At 28.7% G+C, this 17,713-nt stretch overlaps 5 protein-coding genes across 10 annotated transcripts; 3 read left to right on the top strand and 2 right to left on the bottom strand.

Moving 5' to 3' along the window:
* Window positions 1-68: 68 nt before the first annotated feature.
* On the top strand, window positions 69-5,625 carry LOC126924097 (hydroxymethylglutaryl-CoA lyase, mitochondrial). 3 transcript variants are annotated; one of them, XR_007713414.1, is made up of 6 exons: window positions 69-480; window positions 591-1,387; window positions 4,432-4,627; window positions 4,701-4,872; window positions 4,955-5,199; window positions 5,268-5,625. XR_007713414.1 is itself a non-coding variant. In XM_050738218.1 (2 exons), exons 1-2 carry the CDS (start codon window positions 433-435, stop codon window positions 3,110-3,112), a joined length of 984 nt encoding a protein of 327 aa, XP_050594175.1. In that variant the 5' UTR covers window positions 69-432; the 3' UTR covers window positions 3,113-3,312. The 3 variants fall into 3 exon arrangements, 1 of the variants encoding a protein (XP_050594175.1); XR_007713413.1 differs by having other exon boundaries at window positions 69-1,387; XM_050738218.1 differs by lacking the exons at window positions 4,432-4,627; window positions 4,701-4,872; window positions 4,955-5,199; window positions 5,268-5,625 and adding an exon at window positions 3,084-3,312 and having other exon boundaries at window positions 69-1,387.
* Window positions 1,512-5,592, bottom strand: LOC126924079 (armadillo-like helical domain-containing protein 3). Its single transcript, XM_050738177.1, has 10 exons — window positions 5,440-5,592; window positions 4,040-4,325; window positions 3,763-3,896; window positions 3,468-3,678; window positions 3,102-3,396; window positions 2,800-3,017; window positions 2,497-2,729; window positions 2,303-2,429; window positions 1,916-2,190; window positions 1,512-1,851 (listed from the first exon to the last, which is right to left on the bottom strand). Exons 1-10 carry the CDS (start codon window positions 5,590-5,592, stop codon window positions 1,759-1,761), a joined length of 2,025 nt encoding a protein of 674 aa, XP_050594134.1. The 3' UTR covers window positions 1,512-1,758.
* A 604-nt stretch (window positions 5,626-6,229) lies between the features above and the next one.
* Window positions 6,230-8,824, top strand: LOC126924084 (sulfite oxidase, mitochondrial). The gene is made up of 7 exons (XM_050738193.1): window positions 6,230-6,498; window positions 6,664-7,290; window positions 7,363-7,549; window positions 7,632-7,757; window positions 7,848-8,040; window positions 8,109-8,309; window positions 8,390-8,824. The coding sequence occupies exons 1-7, from the start codon at window positions 6,458-6,460 to the stop codon at window positions 8,692-8,694; spliced, it is 1,680 nt and encodes a 559-aa protein (XP_050594150.1). The 5' UTR covers window positions 6,230-6,457; the 3' UTR covers window positions 8,695-8,824.
* On the bottom strand, window positions 8,727-10,707 carry LOC126924092 (probable proline--tRNA ligase, mitochondrial). 2 transcript variants are annotated; one of them, XM_050738210.1, is made up of 6 exons: window positions 10,576-10,707; window positions 10,055-10,306; window positions 9,706-9,967; window positions 9,465-9,646; window positions 9,185-9,397; window positions 8,727-9,123 (listed from the first exon to the last, which is right to left on the bottom strand). In XM_050738210.1, the coding sequence occupies exons 2-6, from the start codon at window positions 10,262-10,264 to the stop codon at window positions 8,839-8,841; spliced, it is 1,152 nt and encodes a 383-aa protein (XP_050594167.1). In that variant the 5' UTR covers window positions 10,265-10,306; window positions 10,576-10,707; the 3' UTR covers window positions 8,727-8,838. The 2 variants fall into 2 exon arrangements, with proteins under 2 accessions (XP_050594167.1, XP_050594166.1); XM_050738209.1 differs by lacking the exon at window positions 10,576-10,707 and adding an exon at window positions 10,395-10,543.
* Window positions 10,708-10,925: 218 nt separating this feature from the next.
* Window positions 10,926-16,675, top strand: LOC126924073 (coiled-coil domain-containing protein 186-like). 3 transcript variants are annotated; one of them, XM_050738161.1, is made up of 10 exons: window positions 10,926-11,061; window positions 11,190-11,393; window positions 11,529-12,894; window positions 12,975-13,245; window positions 13,332-13,735; window positions 13,819-14,357; window positions 14,456-14,721; window positions 15,096-15,119; window positions 15,226-15,375; window positions 15,447-16,675. In XM_050738161.1, exons 1-10 carry the CDS (start codon window positions 10,938-10,940, stop codon window positions 15,519-15,521), a joined length of 3,423 nt encoding a protein of 1,140 aa, XP_050594118.1. In that variant the 5' UTR covers window positions 10,926-10,937; the 3' UTR covers window positions 15,522-16,675. The 3 variants fall into 3 exon arrangements, with proteins under 3 accessions (XP_050594118.1, XP_050594116.1, XP_050594117.1); XM_050738159.1 differs by having other exon boundaries at window positions 11,190-12,894; XM_050738160.1 differs by lacking the exon at window positions 15,096-15,119 and having other exon boundaries at window positions 11,190-12,894.
* Window positions 16,676-17,713: the final 1,038 nt, after the last annotated feature.

The following is a 17,713-nucleotide window of genomic DNA, read 5'->3' as shown; positions in this document are numbered from 1 at the left end:
TACTTAGACATATAGTACATACACATGTATTTCTTACACTGTTACAAAGTACTTTTAAAAATGGCGTCGCAGTGGAGAGTAGCGCCATTATAATAGATTCAATGATGAGAAAAACAGAAATTCTATATATTTATAAATAAAAATTCCCAGAAATTTGAATACTATTTTATTGTGCGTTCTATATTATTTTAATACAATTTTGACTTGTTTTGTATTTTAATATTTCACGTAATTGAACATTAATTAAAGTAATTCAATGTTACGAATTTACATCATTTTATTATCATAACATTTTTTTATCGGCATATTTTATCACTCTATATTGAGTAATGTATTGTGGATATTTTTCACTGCATATTAAATACATTTCTCTTAAGTATAGTATTGCATTTCTTTTATAAGGAAAAGAAAATAAAAGTAGAATATACTAATATGTACATTTTTAAATTAATAATGTTTAAAATTATCAGCAAAAATAATGTAAGTAATTTTTCTGTAAAAAATACGAGATCAATTAGTAACTTTGTAAAAGTAGTTGAAGTTGGACCTCGAGATGGATTACAAAATGAAAGAAATATTGTCCCAACCAGAGTCAAAGTTGAGTTCATTAACAAACTATCAGAAAGTGGATTAAAGAATATAGAAGTTACCAGTTTTGTGTCTCCAAAATGGGTTCCTCAAATGGCAGACAATGCAGAGGTGTACCAAAAGATTAATAAGAAACCAGATATTTCTTATCCAGCATTGGTACCAAACATAAAAGGTTTGAAAGCTGCATTGAAAGCAAATGTAAAAGAAATAGCTATCTTTTTGGCTGCATCTGAAACTTTTTCAAGGAAGAATATCAACTGTTCCATTGATGATAGTATGAAAGAAGCTAGAGCAGTTATTGAAGAAGCCTTAAAATATGATATTAAAGTCAGAGGATATATATCATGTATCATTGGTTGTCCTTATGAAGGTCAAATTCAAGCAACAGTTGTAGCCAATTTAGCTACATTCATGTTACAATGTGGATGTTATGAAATTTCTTTAGGAGATACTATTGGTGTAGGATCACCTAACAAAATAAAGAATGTATTACATGAATTGGGATATGTATCAAATGACATGCATGAATTTGCAATTCATTGTCATGATACTTACGGACAGGCACTAGTAAACATTTATGCTAGCCTTGAACATGGAATAAGAATTTTTGACTCATCTGTAGCTGGTCTAGGAGGTTGTCCATATGCAGTTGGAGCCTCTGGAAATGTTGCTACAGAAGATTTAGTCTATCTTTTACATGGACAAGGTTTAGAAACTGGAATAAACCTTAATGAAATAGTAAAAATAGGAGAATTTATCAGTAGTCAGCTTCAAAGACAAAATCAATCCAAAGCAGGTATTGCGATTCTAGCAAAAAAATGTTAAGACTGTAACTGTTTTAATAATATCTTGAAAAAAAAAATAGCAGAATAACGAAGAATATGAATCTGTGAAGAAAAGCATGGATAGTAGTGGAAGGATTCTATCTTATACTTATTAAATTTTAATGATCTTTTTTAATTTTGTATACACAATAACTTGTATACACATAGAAATATGGCGCAACGATCGAACACACTACGATGTGTTACTTTCGTAACTAGCTATACGTTCTTTGTGATATTAAGAACATACATATAAAGCTGATTTTATTAAAAAAAATACATTATAATACATGACAACAGAATGACACACAGTATTTGATTCACGTTTTACGTAGAACCTATGTTACGAAATATTCGATAGTTCTTGTAATATAGCCTGTGTGTCTAACGTACTCAAATCTATCGATCCTCGAGTATCAATTACAACTCCAGTTACCTAAAAGATAATCATGTCATGACAAAAATATTTAGAATCATAATTTTATTTAATTGAGTATTACCATTTCCTCAAAGAATGCAACATGATTAGGTTTCTCAGAATATCTTTCATATTGATCTAAATTATCTTGCAATTTTAAAGTAAGGCTATCATAATTTTGTATTATGATAGCTAAAATTTGTTGTTCTGTTGGAGTGGACAAACTTTCACTAGCTAACCACGCTGCTATTTTTGGTGGAAAATGATTTACTATGTCTCTCATATTCACCAAACAATTTGTCAATTTTAATGCATGTTCTTTATACTCGTAAGATTCGCTTGTTGAATAACGGAGAGCTTGAACATATAAATAAATTATTGTTATTATTAACTATTATATGACTAAAACAATAAAAAATATGAGTATAAATTAAATTAAAGTAATATGAAAGATTTGTTTAATATATACCCATTGCATTCAAATTTGTGAAAATAAGCCTCATTCGTATTATTTCGTAAAATAATTCGTCATAACTGCTAGGGGAGGATAAGAATGTATCTCCGTACGTAATAAACAAATTTAAGATATTCACAACCTAAAAAAATCAAATTCATTTTTTAAATTTATACTTGATATGAAAATTAAATAAATCATTAATTTACCTGAATAGCTAATGGAAAGATATTCATTTTCTTAATAAGGTGGCTTTCATGAGTGGTTAAAAATTTGAGTAAATTAATTAGTGCAGTCCAAAGATCTCTCCATTGATATCCAAGCCTAACTCTACATCTTTTTTGGTAACAAAGCAACCTCTGTAGAACTCCAATACATTGATGATAAAGTTCCAATGGAAATTTTTTCATCATATGTGATGTAACAAATTCGACAAGTAAATCTACAATATTGTGATAATTATTTAAACGATTCAAACTTTCGTACTAGATACATATGACAATTATAAATACCAAGTAAGGTAGCTGCTAATGGTTGTGCTGGTGCTGCTTTATCTTGTATCTTTCTATGATGCATCGGTACTCGATGGAGTTGTACTCTAAATGCCAAATTTGCATCATGCATTAAACTGTTTGCATATTGATCCTCAGCAATACAACTTAATATGAGGAAGCACAATTTAACGTTATTCATTATTGCTTCTGTTCTGATCACCTGCATAACTATTGAACTGAAATAATTCAAGTTTTTTACAATAAAAAATACAACACATTTGCGCGTATTATTCTTTTTACAGCAATACTATGCTCCTCACCAATACTGTAAGAATGTGGCCAGCAAATTAAATGGCTGAGCCATCACGTCAGATAGTTGTGTTCCGGGAGCTACCGCATTTGGTCCCAATGTATTATTTGGAGAAGGTGGTGCACTAGTATCACTTTGTGTATATGCCAAAGTTGTTACAAAATTACGATTTAAATGCGTTGCTTCATAAAGTGCTAATAACAATGCATTATTTGCACGGACTTGTTGCGTTTTCGCTTCTTCTTCTCCAACGAACATACTTCCGACTATACTAGTTAAGGAAGATAACCAGGATGCTTGTATTTCTATATAACATGATTCTTATTAATACATTTATAGTAAATGATTTAAAAATATAATTATGAATGTTCTATACCTGCTCTTTGTTGAACAAACTGTCTGCAAAAGTCCATCAATGAACTTGATATAACTTGCCCATAGCCATTAAGAGCTAATTCGTCATCTAAAATCGATAACTTAACAATATAAGGATTTGCCCTTTCATGCTTTCTATAATTGACTAGAAGTGTTAAAAGCAACACTGCATCATGTCCGTGACGGCTTCTAGCTGTTGTATCTCTTAAAAGCTATATAAAAAAAAATAGAAAATATTAATGCTTAATGGGAATCATTGTCAACAATTATAGTAGTCATACTAAAGTAACACCTACTTGAACCAGAGATTCAAAAACACTATTAAGCATAACATATTCCAACAAAGTGTTCTGACTAACATTGTCCATGCCAGTTACAATAATTAACAACAATTTCAAGCACAAAGCTTTTAAACTATCAGGGTATTCACCTAGAATCATGGAAAATTTTAATAATCGGTTTGTTTCTTTTGAAAAACTGTAGATTATTTAAATGTTAAATGTATATTTGAATCTTTGATTTCTTAACATAAATGAATTAGTAATTACCTATTATGTATTAAAATGCATATACCTGTTAAGAAATTATTACAATGTTGCATTAATGTTGTCATCCTCTGTTCTGCAGAGTCAAATCCTACTAAGATATCTATTAAATTAAATCCACAATCACCTTGACTAGCTTTTTTATACATGGACTGAATAACAGCTGCTAAAGTTTGTAAAGCATATACAACTCTGAAAGGATGTTCATCAACTAATGTATCTACACAATGACAGACTAAAGCATTTAAGTTTTCTCTGCTTGCATTTAACTGCTCTGCAGTCATATGTAAAATTTCACTTTCAATATGTGGAACCTAAAAATAGAGGAAAGAACATATATTGTTAAAACAATTAAATACTGAATGTGAATTTAACCACAAGGTACTTAATATAATGATTCATTTGTTTTTTCTTTGACAGGAAGGATTCATCAGAAAATTTGTTGTAAGCAAGAAGTACTAAAGATTTTCATTTTATTTGATTTACTTAAAAACCTTTTTCCATTGAAAGAATGATATTCCAAACTTATGATTCCAGTATTTAAAAACTGACTCTTGTTTATATAAATGTGTCTTAATACATCATGTTTGGTAAATTTGTTACAAAACTAATACAAGTAAGTGTAAAAGCATGTTACAAATGTATAACTATAATTCAACAATATTGTTTGTATTTATTTAATGTTATAGTCATTGCCAACATGGGAAGTAACTAAATATTATGGGAGAGTGTGTATATATCAATTAAAATGTTTAAAATATAGAGTTCAAACAAGTGAAGCATGGTTTAATTTCAAATGCAAATTTATGCCAGGTAGTTTGCGTAAAGAAATAGAATGTGAAGATTATGTTGAACCCAAAGGTACATGTTAAAAATCAAAAATACATATTTTTTGCTCATAAAATTATCGATTTATAAACAATAACTACAGATAAATTTTTAGTTAGCAATAAGTCTAAACAGAGAGAACAATCAAAAGTGTCATCTGAGAGAGAATTGCAAGATAAAGTTCAATATAATGCAAAGGATCGTAAAAGTGTACCAACTTCATTCAAGGAATTAAAAGATAATTATATTATTGATGAATTAATAGATTCAAAAAAGCAAGAAAAGCAAGAAAAGAAGAGATATCAAGAAAATAACAAATATCCTATACATGAAGATTATGTGACAAAGAAAGAAAGAAAAGTACAATTTAATTATAATCTTTACTATTAATGAATTCTTCTTCTTTTAATGAAAAATTTTAATTGCAGGTAAAACGTGCTCAATGATTTTCATGGTAGATTAGAAGAATTTTTAGTTTGGAACCTCTGCGACATTCTCTCAAAATTACAAACAAGTTTCAGAAATGTTTATCTTTTATTAATTGTATTTGTATATAATATTAAATAATGTTTAATATTTGAAAATAATGAGGATACTGACCATAGGTTTAATTAAGAACAATTCATTCCAAAAATTTGGATGAGCTAATGTTAAATCCTCTCCTTTGAAAAAGCTTTCATAAATAGGTACAAGTTTTCCTTTATGTTGGCGTTTGGAGCCAGAACCGCTCCGTTTTCTCATAGCCATTGCCATAATTGATTATTCAATTTTTATCATTTCCTTTACCTAAAAAAAATACATTGATTTCAATAATAATTATATCCAGAATTTATGCAATCTTACAAATTTTAAATATATTGTTTTATATAATAATATATTGCTTTATTTAAAATTCGTAAATTCTTATCTTTTAATACACCTATACACCATACACCATACCTAACCTCTATACTGAATTTTCAATGATTTTAAATGAATAAATAATACTTTGATAGATACAACATCTTCCAGATAAAAATATTTATGTAATCTATGTATGTTTTAAAATTGTAAAAATATATAACAATAAAAATTTTGGAAAGAAGGACATCAAATATTTACTTACTAATAAAGCAGATAACTCTTGATGTCATGTAAGTAATTTTTGTATTATTTGAAAAGGCAGTACTAAAAGTATGTCTTTTTATGTATGTTTTAACTATTATTCTTGTTTATCTAATAATTTTTGAAGGGTTTCATTGAGACGAGACTCTAAGTACTGAAAATGAAATAATGACGCAAATAATTACGAAAACATCCATGCACAAGAATGACAGGGAGCCATCATGGAATAAAAAATTGATATATACATAACATACACATCATGAACATATGTCCATGATACACATTATACTTGTGTGATATCTCCGTTCAAAACTTCTTAAAGATAAAATCAAGTTCATATATACATAATGATTTGCTTATATAAATCATTAACATATGGTTCCTTAACATACGATTAAATACGTAATCCATTATTACACACATATGTATACACGATTCATCTAATTTATGAAAAAATCTTCTGGTACTATTTGCATACTCTTGTGTCAGCTATAAAATATAAAAATTTTGAACTATGATTTTACATTCGAGGATCTTAAATCATCTAAGAAATAGGTTCTTATTACTTTGAATTTCATTGTTATATTTTATAGTGATATAATAATATTTATATGTTAAAATATTAATAATTCTATATAAATAAATAATAAATTAAAATTATCTTATTTTATAATGAAATAAAATATTATATAAATGTGATAAAAATATTAATTATTTTAGATCTTTGTCACCAGCGACAAGTGTTTATATCCAGTACTATCTTGAACCATTTAGGCAATACTCGTCTTATAAAGAACAGTATATTAAACAAAATAGAGTCAAATATAATTCTTATGCAAAATATGCAGCATATATTACTGTTGCCACATCTATATTAGGTTTACCTTATTACATATTTTATAAAAAAGCTCAAGCTTTGGATAAGAAACCTACTTTATGTGGAGAGTTTAGAGCAGATTTAAAGACATACAATCTAGAAGAAGTAGGCAAACATGATAATAAACAAAATCGGATTTGGGTAACATTTAAACAAGGAGTATATGACATAACAGATTTTATTGAAAAACATCCAGGTGGTCCTTCTAAAATAATAATGGCAGCTGGCAGTTCAATCGAACCATTTTGGGTAATTTTTGCTAACCATAATACAGAAGAAATATATGAGCTCCTTGAATCAATGAGAATTGGAAACATATCTAAGGATGATGCAGCCTCTAATGCAATTAATGAAAATGATCCATATTCAAAAGAACCCATAAGGCACAAAGTTTTAAAGATAAATGGACAGAAACCCTTTTGTGCTGAACCACCACCTTCTTTATTGATAGAAAGTTTCATTACACCAATGTAAATTTGAATATAATTTTTAGAAATTTTATGTGTAAAGAAATTTATTTTTAAAATATCATTTCATTCTAGGGAAACATTTTATGTAAGAAATCATCTTCCTGTTCCTGAAATAGACTTGAAGACTTATAGTTTAGAATTAGCTATAGAAGAAGTAATAAAAAAGACTCTCAAATTTGAAGACATAAAGAAATATCCCAAGTACACAATAACAAGCGCTATAATGTGTGGTGGAAATAGAAGATCAGAAATGGCACAAGTGAGTTGATATATTCTCCCTTTGTTAAAAAGGTATTTTTATATTTTTTATTATACATTATATTTTTTTTAATTTATCACAGGAAAGACAATTGAGAGGACTTAGTTGGGGTGTAGGTGCTGTTGGTAATGCTACATGGACTGGTACAAGGCTATGTGATGTATTAAAAGATTTAGGAATTAATGAGGATAATTACAATCATATACAGGTATTAATGTATAAATGAAAAAGAGAGGTTTTTTAAATATTAAAAGTTATAAAAAAATATTCAGAAATATAAATAATTTCATGGAACAAGTTTGAAGGGTATGACTTAGATCCTTCTGGTACACCATATGGTGCAAGTATACCCATTAGCAAAGCTATGGACCCTAGAGCAGATATAATTTTAGCTTATGAAATGAATGGGCAACCAATACCAAGAGATCATGGTTTTCCTGTTAGAGTAATTGTGCCAGGTGTTGTGGGCGCTAGGAATGTAAAATGGCTTGGTACTGAATAATAAATATTATAATCAAACAATAAAATAATTTTGTAAGCTTTTCTGTAATTTTTATAGCCAGAATAATTGTTTCGAAAGATGAAAGCCCATCACAATGGCAACAAGGTGACTATAAAGGTTTCTCTCCCAGTACTGATTGGGATAATGTAGATTTTTCTAAGGCGCCTGCTATACAGGAAATGCCTGTGATTTCTGCAATTTGCAAACCAGAACATGCAGAAACAATCAAAGTGGTAAATGGAAAGATAAATGTGAAGGGTAAAGTATATTTTTTAAGATTTCATTTGTCTTTACAACAGTAATATTATAATTATACCTTGACCAAAACGTGTTTGCAGGATATGCTTGGTCAGGAGGGGGTCGAAAAATCATCCGGGTTGACATAACAAATAACCAAGGTAAAACTTGGTACACAGCTAATTTAAATGCGGAAGATAAGAACGCTAAAGAAGGTCGATATTGGAGCTGGACATTGTGGAGTATAGATCTCCCTGTTAAAGAGGGAAGTAAAGAAATAGAAATTTGGGCAAAAGCTGTAGATGCGTCATATAATGTCCAACCGGAAAGTTTCAAAAATATCTGGAATTTACGAGGTTTTCTTTGTAATGCATATCATAGAGTTAAAGTTAAATTAGAACACTAGAGTTACTTAGAAAACTTATAATAACAACTCAATATAGTAAAAGTTTTTGTACTTAGTGAGAAATAAATAACAATTTCTTTTCACTACAGAACATGTATTTGTAATAAATGCGCTTTTTACAATAGTATAATGTATTTCATATTTTTAAATTTTAATACCTTCTTTATTGAAATAACTAGATATGTCATCCAAAGGTATTTGACAATTTGTTGAACTATTTATATCATGAATTTCAATCAATGGTGGAGATTGTATTGCGGATTTACCAATTATAATAACATATGGAAATCCTGTTACGCGGGCGTGCATAAGACGATTTCCAATAGATAAGTGTGTTCTATCATCAAGTATAATATCAGTATTTAATGGAGTTAAAATCTCTATTATGTCTTTCACATATTGTAATGCGCTTTCTTGCTTGCTACCTGCCTGTAAATTATAATGAGTTTTTAGTATTTATTGTTTGTAAAAAATATTGTATAGTGTATACCTTTGGTGGTATAATGCAAACAGTATATGGTGCTAAATTTTTTGGCCATCGTAATTCTTCTTTGGTAGATAATAATTCAGTCATGACAGTAAAAATACGACTCAAACCAAGTCCATAACAACCCATTACTAAAGGTTTTACTTTCTCGTTTATTTTCAATTTTACCTCTAAAGGTATTGTATACTTTGTATCTAATAGAAATGTATGTCCCACCTTGAATAAAAATTAATCATTTAATACAAAATCTCAGATTAGTTTGAAAATTAATTTTTCCCATCACCTCAGCAGTTCTATTTTGTTCAAGTACACTCCCACATTCCGGACATTGTGATTCCTTACACATTACTTTATTAATTCTGTACTGACAAGATAAGCATACATAAACATTATCTTCACCAATACTACTTATATAATGATATTCATGAGACATTGAACCTCCAATTGTTCCTGGATTACCAATAGCTGCAAATATGAATAATATTAATAAAAGAAACATAAAATTGCATTATTTATTTCACTACCTTTTATATATGTTATTCCTATTTTCTTAAATATATTGTCATAAGTTTCACATACTAGTGCATATGTTTCTTTTGCTCTGTCCAAATCTATATCAAACGTGTACAAATCTTTCATGATAAATTCTCTACTCCTTAAGAATCCCAATTTTGGTTTTATTTCGTCTCTCCATTTGTTAGAAATTTGATATAATCTTAAGGGAAATATTCTTGGTGATAATGATCCTACTGATGATACTACAGAACAAATTGCTTCTTCATATGTCTATAGAGATATGACAAATTTATTGAATTATTTTTTATTCTTCAACTTATTGATCTACTATCTGATATCTTCAATAATTATACTTACTGGACTAAGTATATATTCCCTCTGAGATCTGTCTCGCAATTTAAAGAATTCATTTATATTATCATTAAACCTATTTGATTTTCTCCATAACTGTGTGGATGTTAAAGCTGGAAGTAATAACTTTTGAGCTCCAATCTTTTCCATTTCGGTATCAACGAGTGCTATTAATTTATTTAAAACACGTAAGCCTAAGGGTAGAAATGCATACATTCCATTGGCAACTTGTTTGATCAACCCATATTTAACTAAGTTCTGCAATTAATGATATAAAAAATATACATTATACTTAATAAATATTGAACAATACAAATAAAAACAAACGATGAAATAGAAAGAGTACTTCGTAGCTTTTCGAAGAAAGTTCTGTTTTTTTAATGGTGGCGATCGTAGATGTGGTCGGTTGAAATAAATTCGATAATTTGTTTATATTACGAATCGCTAAACTTGACATATTAAAGTAATCTTGGATAAAATATTGTAGTTAAATGCATATACAATACACTAGAATAAGTGTATCTTACCAATTAGTCTCTGACTTTACGCTCTACACATTCGCATCAACTACATATATTCGCGTTAACTATACACATTCTTGGTCGATGTTTTTAGGTCCAGTGATATACAGTTCGTGGATATACTAATCATGTTCGTAATAATGGTTAGAAAATTAGAAACAGACTAAACAATCCAAAGAATGACAGATAGATTCTTTCAAATTTTTCAGCTTTTAGGTTATTTGCTTTGATTTTAATTTCTTTCTCCACGATTGTTGCTTAATGCTGTAATCGCGAGTTTGTTGTCGGTTTGAGAAAATTTCTCAACTCCTATAGTTTTCGTCAGAAAATGTAACACCACGAAATAGGGTCAAGTTGATCCGAAACAAATGGAATTTACAGTTGGTGAAATGGAGGGAACGAAATTGGAATTATCTTTCCAAGATAAAATTCTTTCTGAAAATGTCAATCAGGCCGATTCCAGTGTAAAATCAGATGTTTCGATTGCAGAAGGTACGATTTAAGGAGTTCTGTTTAACGAAAATCTAATATAAATTATTTTTCGAATTGCTTAAATAAAAATATTTCAAATGACAACTGTTTAAAACTTTTAATATTGCTTCTTTGATTAACATTTTTAGATATTAATCTTATAATTCAACAAGATATAAAAATACATGAAGAAACAATGCCAATTCATGAGGAGCTTGTACAAGACAACACTGATGAAATTAGAGGAGATTCAGTATTAGTAAAGAACAGTGATGAAAAGAAATATCAATTGATAGAGAGAAACAATATTGACACAACTGTAAAAAGTTCTACTTCTTTAAGTAATTTCACAAGTGAGTTTATAAAATGTCAGACATCTGTTGATACCATCCTTCCACAAGAAAAGTGTCTTCAGAAATCATCTTCCTGTAATGATATTAGATTATCTTCAACAACATTATTTGATACATTATTATGTACATCTTCAGATACAATTTCTAATCATAATGTAAGGTCTATATCACCAAATACAATATGTAATGATGAAGAAGAAATAATTTTTAATACCAAATTGTATATGGAGGAACATGAAACAAAATCGTTGAAAAATATTGTTGGTTTAGACACACATGAAAACTGTGAAGTTAAAGAAAATATTGGAGAAACGGAAGAAGAAGTATATCATTCTAATGCAAATGGAAAATTACTAGTAAATAATGGTCAAGCTCCAAGAAATTTAGTTAAATATGAAAAGAATTTTAATGAAGAACAAAAACTATGTGCAATTATCAAGGATACTAAGATACAGAGCAATGTAATATCTAGACCAACTTTGGTCGATGACAGCAGATTGGTGAAAATTTCACTGCCAACAAATCCAATTAACATAATGCAATCAAATGCTCAGTTTCTAAACAAAAGTCGTAACTTTTTAAATTTTATTACAGAAAAATCTACAAACATCATGGAAAAAGCACTGTTACCACAACATATAGCAATGAAATATAATTCAGTAATGAAATCTGTAGATAATATTTGTAATGAGAAAAGGTATACAGAAGAATCTTCTGGCATGGAATCCTCTTTGACAGGATTAGCATTCAATAATACATCAGATTCGTTTTTAAAAACAAAAAGTATTTCTAGTGTAACAAAAGGTCAAATGGATGTGCAAACTGTAGAAAATGAATATGTAAAAAATGATGAAAATAAAAACACTTTCATGTTAAGTTCGAATGAAACTATAAGTGGAAATATTGAACAAAATAGTAAATATTTAATTACAAATGAATACATCTTTGATCAAAATAATGTCATTGATCATTCCCCTAAATTAAAAGATTCAAAACAGTCAGAATCCTCTTCCATCAGTAACAATGTTAATAAAACAAATGATAATGTACTTTGTGCAAATACAAATAGGAATCACAATCTTAATTTTGTGGTATTAAATCCTGGCAACAATATAGAGGAAGCTATTACTGATACAATATATAAAAAAGAAGAAGTAAGTACTGATTTTGAAGAATCGAAACAGAGTTTGTTGCAACATCCAATTTATCTTACTTTATTAAAAGACTATGCGGATTTAAAATCTAAGCACTTGAAGCTACAAGAAAAAGTTGAACACCTGGAAGAAAGGAATCGAATTTTGGAAGCAGAAAACAAAGGAGAGGTCTTTTCTGTGCAAATAGAAACATTAGAAAAGACAATAAACAGACTTACACTTGAATTGCACACATCATTAGAAGCACAGGAAATGTATAAAAAAGAGTACAGTGCTGCAAATAAAGAAAGGGAAAGCATGGTAATGAAATATGCAGTTAGTGAGAAACAACTTATTGATACACAAAGGTACATCAACATTTGTATAGCTTTTATCAATATATTTTATAATTATTTAATATTTCCTTTTTTTATCTTACTGTCATTAGAGCGAAGGAATCTGCAGAACGTAAAGTAAAAGAAATGACAATGCAACAAGAGACACTGCATAGTAAACTACGAGAAATGCAAGGGGAACGAGGTAGAATATGTAATATTCTAACCGGAAAACATCGCGAGGTAATTGATCTTCAGAGAGAAGTTGAAAAATTAAAGGAAGATGTAAAGATGAGGGATATAAAGTTACAATGGACTCAGAACAAATTGAAAACAGAAATGGATTTGCAGAAGGAAACTCAACAAAAATTAGACAAAGCCACGGTAATAACGCTACGAGAAGGTAGTTTATTGTTTTGTATGTAATTTTATATCAATTCTGTTTTTTTTTTTTTTTTTTTTTTTTGTAGATCAGGATCAACGAAATGAAGGAAGAATGCGAACAAGTCCGCAAAGAAACACAAGAAACAATGCGAAAATTTCAACAATCGGAAGAGAATAAAGCAGTTACATTAGATCAGCAATTAAAGGAACAACAGGCACGTTTAATTTTAGAAAGACACGTCACTGAGGATAAAGAAATGTTGAGGGTTCAATTACAAAAGGAAGTAGATACATTGAAACACAGACAACAAGTTCTAATTGAAGAAAATAACATGCTTAGTTTAAAAATACAAGATGTTGAAAAAAACCGCTTAAACTATGAAAGTAATCTGAATAATTTGAAAATTATAACAGATCAACGTCAAAAAGAAATTACGGAACTACTAAGTAAAGTATCTGAGTTAGAATCATTGAAGACTCAGCTTCAACAGTGAGTATCACTCTTGTAAAGTTATGATTTTAGCTTGTTTTATGTTTATCTTATTAGTAATTTGTTTCTTTTTTTTAACATAGCAAAAATCAATACTTAGCATCAACGGAAGTAGAGATCCAACATTTACGTTTGGCTAATGAAGAATTACAGGCTGATATGTCTGCGTGCCAACAGAAAGAAGCAGAGATGCTGGACTTCACGCAAAAATTGACTGATAAAAATGTACGGCTACAATCGGAGTTTACAGCCATTGAAGCCAAAGCAAAACAATTAGAACAAGAGCATGGACCATTATATCAACGTATAAGTGAATTAATTGATAAAGTGAAAGTATTGGAAGAAAATCTTGCTCGAGAAAAGAAAGCGAGAATCGAAGAAAGCGAAGTTTTAGAAAGGTGTCTTACGGAACAAACGCAGGCAGCGAAAAATCTTGCTCAGCAATTGGAAGATAGTCAAGGAGAAAATGCGGTGTTAAAGAGGAAACAACAACTAAGTATGAAGGAAATGACGCGTGAGCTTCAACAGTGTCGGAAAAAATTGGATGCGTTTGAAACATCAATACCTTATAATTCGTTGAGTGTTGCATCTAGAACTGGATCAAATATTTCATTAATTACAGGTTTCTAAATACGAGATTTAAATATTTATACATGTTTTGACATGTTATTGTGTTGATATTTATCATTGTTATTACTTTATTTTTTATTATTATTTTAGGAGATGCTTTAAATGGTGCCTTATCCGATAACAGTATCAATGGTGACCAAAGTATTCAGCCTACAGAGCCTAGTAGACAATTGTTAATAGATCGTATTATAAAGTTACAAGAAAGTAATGCTAGGAAAGCAGAAAAACTAGATTTTTTTGAGGAACACACTCGAATATTAGTTGAAGAATTGCAGAAGAAAAAGAAAATCATACAAACTTATATTTTACATGAGAATATTGGTGCCATGGGTGGCAATGAGAGAGATAAATACAAGGTAAATTTTATCTTTAGACTCTTGAATCTTATAGATGCAGTGGAACTCCGTTTATATGAACGAAATTTTAGTAGTGCCTGATTAACTGAACTTTAGCTATGTGGCACACTCTCATATTTTGTGGTATATTCTCACATTATTATGTATTTAAGAACAAATGTTTCGTAGAATCTTCTTATATGAACATGAACTCTTGTTGAACTGTATAAAAAGTCATAGGTAGTGAACAAAAATAGGGCATTTCCTATTATTATATGAACGACCTGATTATATGGACTAATTTGTTCCCCAACAGGTTTATATAAACGGAGTTATACTACGTTATAAATATTATGAATTTTATATTATATTATATTTCACTTTTTATGTACAAGCATATCAAGAGTAGGAGAAATGCAGTAAGTTTAACAAGAAAAATTTAAACTATCATTGTAACTTTCGTGGTAATTTATAAATCTAAATAATTATAAGTTTCGTTTAGTTTTAATTGTTATTGAATTACAGGCTGAATTAGCAAGGCATGGAGGAATAATGGCCTCTGTCTACAATCAACGAGTCTCGGATGATAATATGACTCTTGAATTATCATTAGAAATAAATCAAAAACTCCAAGCGGTTCTCGAAGATGCATTATTTAAGAATATTACTCTAAAGGTAAATGTAAAAATGTAAAACATTATATCTATAAATGAACTTATTATTCTAACTCATTGTTATCCTTTTAGGATAACATCGATACTCTCGGTGAAGAAATAGCAAGGTTAACAATGCAGAACCAACAAAGGCAAAATACACACTAAAAATATATTAGGACAACATACTTGTACTTATATTGTAAAGATAACGAAATATCAAATGCATGTGTTAAAAACGCGGAGATAGGCAAATTATCTATTAAGAAACTTGGTATATATATATATACATATACTAATATTAACTTTAATGTCTTATACTGAATATACATAAAGTTACATTTTTTTCTATAAAATACACATAAAAAATCATCATTTTAAGTAAAATTAATCTTTCAAAATAATTTGAAAGATCTATTTTTTCAATTCAAGATGGATATAATAATTTCGTGATTACTTTTTCATCCGAATGTTTTTAATGTATTTTTTATGTATTATATAGTAGCTTTTATCATATACATGTTGTAAAAAAGGTACTTTGGTATATCATTTTAGTTAATTTGTTATTTAACTAATAATTGATTTCCATTACAACTGGTATTGTGTTTCAGTATCAAAAAAACAGCTTTATTATATCTAGTCAAAAATGTTGATACTTAAAAGAATTCATTAAAGTGTTAAATACAGAATATAGGATATTTTTGATAAATATTGGCATTGTATTATAACGTGTAAAAATAATTTGTTCTTCACGTGAACCCCTGTTTATTTACTTAATTATTCTATACAAATTTCCAATATTTGAAGGACATTCCATATCGTTGATATCATTAAGAATTTGTAATACATGCCAATGAAAATGTTTAGTAAGAACTTATTAATATTGTATTAGTTTTATGTATGTATAATACATTTAATTTATTAAATAAGTACTCTACAATAGTAATTAAGGATTATATATATTATATCTGATGTAAAAATTGTAAACCTCTATAGAAACAAAATATGACATGGTATTGTATAAAATAATTCAAAAAATATTTCAATTTATTCTAAATGGACAAATTTGAAATTTCTTGTAAATTATTTTCATTTTAATATCATAAAGAATGATTCACTTACCGTATGTGTATCCCTTACTATAAACATATAAAAATAATAATCGAAGAACTTACATAACATAATTTTTATAAATTTATTCGCAATAAACCATAAGAACATAAAGACCCCGTATTACACGAAATATATGAGAAGAAAAAGATTCTAATTATTTCTAATGTGATAGTTTTACAATAATAATAATAAAAAAAGATTTGAATGAAGTAGGTTTGTTCACACATTTAATGACAACCTGTACTACATAATATAAAGTATTTGATTATAACAAGGCGAAGCAGACCTTGTGATTTTATAATTATATTTTTCTTGTATTTTTCCATTTTCTTTTCTTGTTGTCAGATAATTATGAAACTATTATATTACTTTTACTCCATCTATTAAAAGGAACACACCTATTACTTCATAGCAAGTTCTTTTTTTCGAGAAGTACCTCCCGTTATTTGCCATATATATAAGACACATTTTATTCCTTCGGATAAATAATTCTGTTTTTAAACTTGTGTTTTGTTCTCCCTTGTTCTTTACTCTCTTCTTTAATGGCATCTTCATTCTGTATATACACTATGCACAGCACTTATAATTTTACAAAGCATTTTGCTACCGAAATTTACAATCGAGTAAGTAAATTACCATTTAAATTGCGATTTAATCAAAAGTAGGTGTACATGTTTAGTTCTTACGTATCTCGCGTGTACATAGTACATATGTATGTGCTTATGTGTTTGCACGTGTGTACCTGTGTGTCTATATATATATATAAAAATCACATATATATATGTATATATATATATATATGTAATGAATATTGCTTTTTGTACATTGTATCGTGGTATGTATACACATGTACGTGAACTTACGTGCCATATTTCACCTTATTTTTAAGGATCATCTTACTCTGAAGAATCACTGATTAATTCGCAGTTTGGACAATCTCAAGCGATAATTTACAAAAACGTTATGAATATATAATAATGATGCTCTGTTTTGTCCAATTACTAACACGGCTCCGTTCATTAGCTACGGTACGATTATCGTTTCGCAAATTAGCAAACAGTGTCACAACTTAATCGGAATACATACATGTGAGTTTGATTGCGACTACTAGGGCGAAAAATAATTTGTTGCTCTTTTAACTTCTTACGACTTGACCTGAAAATAATCATACTTTCCGCGGTATTTAACAAATTTCTACACAGTTTACTTCAATTAATCCTCTCCCTTGAATCGAATAACACTACATT

This window comes from Bombus affinis, chromosome 14 (assembly GCF_024516045.1).
Source record: "Bombus affinis isolate iyBomAffi1 chromosome 14, iyBomAffi1.2, whole genome shotgun sequence".
Classification (NCBI taxonomy): Eukaryota; Metazoa; Arthropoda; class Insecta; order Hymenoptera; family Apidae; genus Bombus; species Bombus affinis.
Note: the sequence above shows the minus strand (reverse complement) of the source record. Positions and strands in the feature narration are given on the sequence as shown.